The sequence below is a fragment of the Elgaria multicarinata genome, chromosome 9 (assembly GCF_023053635.1).
Source record: "Elgaria multicarinata webbii isolate HBS135686 ecotype San Diego chromosome 9, rElgMul1.1.pri, whole genome shotgun sequence".
In the NCBI taxonomy this organism is placed as follows: domain Eukaryota; kingdom Metazoa; phylum Chordata; class Lepidosauria; order Squamata; family Anguidae; genus Elgaria; species Elgaria multicarinata.
This window is the reverse complement of record NC_086179.1, coordinates 55,094,129-55,098,710: the sequence shown is the minus strand read 5'-3', so window position 1 is coordinate 55,098,710 and position 4,582 is coordinate 55,094,129. Positions and strand designations below refer to the sequence as shown.

General features: G+C 39.2%; 1 protein-coding gene across 1 annotated transcript; it reads right to left on the bottom strand.

Moving 5' to 3' along the window:
- Window positions 1-465: 465 nt before the first annotated feature.
- Window positions 466-4,582, bottom strand: IL22 (interleukin 22). The gene is made up of 5 exons (XM_063134996.1): window positions 4,388-4,582; window positions 3,676-3,741; window positions 3,424-3,564; window positions 3,075-3,140; window positions 466-591 (listed from the first exon to the last, which is right to left on the bottom strand). Exons 1-5 carry the CDS (start codon window positions 4,580-4,582, stop codon window positions 466-468), a joined length of 594 nt encoding a protein of 197 aa, XP_062991066.1.

Below are 4,582 nucleotides of genomic sequence, written 5' to 3'. Positions count from 1 at the left end.
TAGACAGACGAAAGTCGTATAACTCCCAGCATTCCCCAGCCTGCATGCATAAGATTGTGACCTAAATAAATTATCATGAAAAAAGTAACATCTCCTAAAATGTTTACTGAAAAATCTAATTCAGTTGGTCTCTGAAGAGAAGTAAACCATTTCAGAGATGCAGCCTAAAACCTTTACAAATGTGTAGCATCAAAGCAAATTGATAAACTTTTTGTATTTGTGCTTTTAACCTGTTGGTTGTTTTATTATGGTTTTAATTTTTGTGAACCGCCCAGAGAGCTTCGGCTATTGGGCGGTATAAAAATGTAATAAATAAATAAATAAAAATAATAAACTCTTTGTTGAGTTCCTTCGAGTCAAGAAAGGCATGTGCATACTGCCTTTCAAGCTGACCCATTATGTTTGTCATTGTCCCACAGCAGCCACATTCAAACCACGCTCCAGCAATCCTTGCAGTCCCCCCATTCAGAGCTTCTTGTTGCCCCTCTGGCTGCCACGCATTTTCTTGGGTGCTTTGGTGCATGCATTTTCCAGGTAGTCAAAGAGCAAATCCAGCTCACCCACCGCTTTGTTCTTTCCATTCTCCCCCAGCTGTAGAATCAAAGCAAAAACAAGTTCTTGAGTTCAATGAAAAAGTCAGATTACAAGGGAGAAGTCAAGTTTGCTTTTTGAGGCCAAAAATAAAATGATGGTCAGGCAAGAACATGGTTCCTTTAAAATTAGATCACAAAGCCTGGAGATGGTTGTTGTTGTTTTCTATATAAGTCCCATTGAACTGACTGGGAACAAGTGTGAGCACAGTCCAATGTGGGCTGCACAAGAGGCAGAGGCTCTCATTCATTTTAATGGCGCTTGAACAGAAGAAATTCCCCAGGCGGTTGTGCCCATAATTTACTGTGGGGAAAGGCTACTGGTTAACTTTTAACATGCTATAGGTCTTTTTGTCTTTCGTGCAGCCAGATCTGCCCTGTGGTCCAGTGAATAGAAGGCAAGGTATGGCTACCATAACTGTCCTGATCAAGCTGGTAAAAATTGGAATAACTCGGACATCTCACACATGTGTCCTGAGATAAAAGAAGACCAAGAAGTCCAATGCAAGAATGCTAACTTATATTAAACGACCTGAATACATCAGCTCCACAGTAGCGTGGAGCTCATTTTGCTTTTCCAGATGGCTCTGTTAGTTTCTAATAAGGATGCATCTACATTTTGCACAATTACTAATTAAAAGGATCAGGCAGTTGATGGGAATGAACCCTTACTGCCAAGAACCTGAAGAGCCACTACCAGTCAGAGAGTAGATAAATGCCAAGCCAGATGAACAAATAACCTAGTTTAAGGCAGCTTCTTAGGTTTCCATTTCCAGATTCCAGCAAGCCTGGAGAAGCATAAAATCAATTCCAGCTAAGCAATGACATTGCTATAATGTTACACATTGACTTACCCATGTTTAATGTAGTTGAAAACATAACACATTGTTCAACCAGTGAATTAGAATGATCATTTATTTTAAAATAACTGTAATAATAAAGATTGAACTGGCTTTTTCTGGGTGACATGGATTTTGTGGACTTGTGGACCAGCTATTTACTTTGCGGTGGGTGGGTGTGGGTATTTACACAAATTCCTATTTGCACTAATGTGCATTACCACAAGTGTGTGTTAACACAAGTGTGCACTTGTGCTAATATGCATTAATGCTAATTTGCCTATGTGCTGAACAAGTGGAACGAAATTCATGTACTTCCCTAAAAGCATCCAATTCCATCAGTGAGTGGATGACAGGACAAAAAATACCAGAAAATGCACAAAGCGCATATAGAACAGACTTAACAAAATCTGCAATCCCTAACTGGTAAATCCTGATTTACTTTCTGTTCTCCCGCTGGGGTACATTGAGCTTTGCAAAAATCGCATAAACAACAGAGAGGAGTCAAAGGGTGGTGATGGTGGTTGGGAAAGTGGGAGAAGGTGGAGTCCAGGGAAGGTAACAACATCTTTTTATTTTTTTTTATTGCTTTTTTTTTTAATCTACTGGTTTTAATTTGAAAACAATTTAATACATTTTTAGCTGTGTATATTATTTATGTTTACATTGTTCTGATTTTACCTGAGATCCCAGTGATATAGGGTGGGATACAAATGTTTTAATAAATAAATAAATAGGAATAAATGCAAATAAAGCAAATGTAGCTACACATGGACATATGCTATGCTTCTAGGGTGGCCATTTACACATTGACCAAAAAAAAAAGAGGAATGGCATCACCAAAAAAGAGGGCAAAGGCTTGCATAAAATTTGTACATGCTAACTTATTTGTATAGATGTACCTTTAGCAATAATTGCTATAATTTAAAGAAAAAGGGGAACCATAGTGGGACTGTGACCAGGTGATCTGTGTGCTTGCTCAGTCTGCTGTCCAAATACTAAGAATAGATGGGCAACTTCAAGGCTCCTGTGCTGTTCTGTCTCTCATATATATATATATATATATATATATATATATATATATATATCCCTTCAAATAAAGAACTCCTTCAAACAGAGGATTGTCTGCTGTCAAGTATGACATCTAGGTACCCTATATGCTTCTCCCTGTAGCACCACATTTGTTGAATGTGAATTGTATTCACACATTATTCCCCTGCATATATCTGAGGACATACAGCCCATGATGGCTCTACAAACATGTCTTTTCTAAACAATGAACTGGTTTGCATGACATGACAGCCTACCATGACTTAATTTAGCTGCAGGGCCTATTGTTTCATGCCGAGTGCTGAAGGGCACCATTTTTGCATGGAGTCTGTGGGCGTCTGGCTTGCCTTGGCTTGTAATTTCATGGCACCCCAGGTGGCAGGGGGCTATGTGAGGGTTAGACAACCCTCAAATAACCCATAGCAATGGTACCTGCAAGGCCTCACCACAATGTTACAATCCCCATGAGTAAATTAAGGCATGATGAGCTGACAGGCTGGTCACTGAATCCAAACTCAGTTGTGAGGAAAGAAAGTTGGGTTACTTTACAGTTCTCATCAATGTAGTTTTTTTTAAAAAAAAAAAATCAGCTTACCTGGTCCAATTTGTCTTTCATTTGTTTCAGGTTGTTTTCAATGTGTTCTTTATCTCCCAATGGTTTCTGAAAAGGACAGAAGAATATGTGACACAAGTGGCTTTCATTTCTCGCCTTTCTCTTGACTTGCACTTCATTTCAGAAAGCTTCAATGCTTTGATTTGAGGTTTCCTCCTTTTGTATCAGCACCAGTGATTTGACATTTGGCTTTTCCTAGATATATATCGCCAAGTGCCAACCCATCTTTACAAATTGGAAGCCCTCCCGGAGGAAAAACAAACAAAATAAGAGGTAAGAGTTAAAGAAAGCTGGGGACGAAAGACGGGAAACAGCTATATATAATGCTTACGCAGTGACTGAGTTCCACATTCAAATGGGCCAAGAAATCTGCTACTTCCTGGAGAGTGGAAGATTGATTCTTTAGCTCAGAGAGGGCATTTGTCATCACGATATCTGTTACTCTCTTCATTAAGTAGCAGTGATTGTTCTCCTGCAAAACAAGATAAATGAAACTGTTTCACCTGAACAACAAGAGAACAGGACCTTACACAGAGAGAATTTAAAAATGTAAGTATGATGATATGGAAAGTGGGAATCTTACCTTAATGTTTATGTACAGCTGCTGCCCGACAAATCTGTTGTCTGTGTCTTTATCAAAAAGCCTTGCCTAAAAAGAGAGTCAGGATGAGCGTGGGGCAGAAAGATGAGTCTCTATTTTTTAAACAAGTTCTACATTGTGGCAGATCAACTCCCTGTGACTCTACAGCTCTCCAACTCCACAACAGAGTTGAGAGAAACTACTGAAGAATTGTGTGGGGATATAGAAAAAGGGGGACAGGGAAAGGTATAAATTAAGTGTTGAGATGGTAAGCTCAGAGGTCACCAAGGTGTAAAAAAGTCCAAGTAGTTTCCTAGTGGATTTGATGTGAAAAACTCAACTAATAGTGAACATCAAACAAAATGTCAAATTTGAAATTCCACACTTGCAAGATCTATAGGAAGAAGATAACACTGAGTGGCTTATGTGGTCGATAAGGTGTTAAATGTGGGGTTATGTGATTGAAGCACTACAGGCTTACCCTACATAGATCACTGGATACATTCTAGCGGGTTGTGGTTTCCTAAAACTTCATATATACTTGAAGTACAAATAAACATACTGCCCCTATACTATAGAGTCTATAGTAAAAAATAATAATAGCACAGGTTAGTCTCATTACAGAAAGAAAGAATGGTAAGGAAAAGGCAGAATATGGAGATAAAACTGTCATGCAGATAAAACTGTAGGGTAGTGCACAGGCAAATGGGTTTACCTGTTTGGCCAAGGTGTATGTACGGTTCTTGATGTAGGTTCTCTGGAAGTAGTTTTTGCTGAGTGTGCAGGAATGATTAGTCGGAGTATGTGCTCCCTTCAGAGGCACAGGGCTTGCAAAGCAGAGGAGAGACAGGCAACAAGAGCAGAACATCCAAACTAGAAATCCCCTCATCCAATTTTGCAGTGGATTCAT

Bases quoted from the DNA above. Each gene is read 5' to 3' on its own strand.
- IL22 (XM_063134996.1), bottom strand. From the start codon at position 4,582: ATGAATCCACTGCAAAATTGGATGAGGGGATTTCTAGTTTGGATGTTC. The intron at 3,742-4,387 runs GTAAACCCATTT...CTCTCTTTTTAG, and splicing joins CATACACCTTGGCCAAACAG to GCAAGGCTTTTTGATAAAGA. The intron at 3,141-3,423 runs GTAAGCATTATA...TGTCCTTTTCAG, and splicing joins ATGTGGAACTCAGTCACTGC to AAACCATTGGGAGATAAAGA.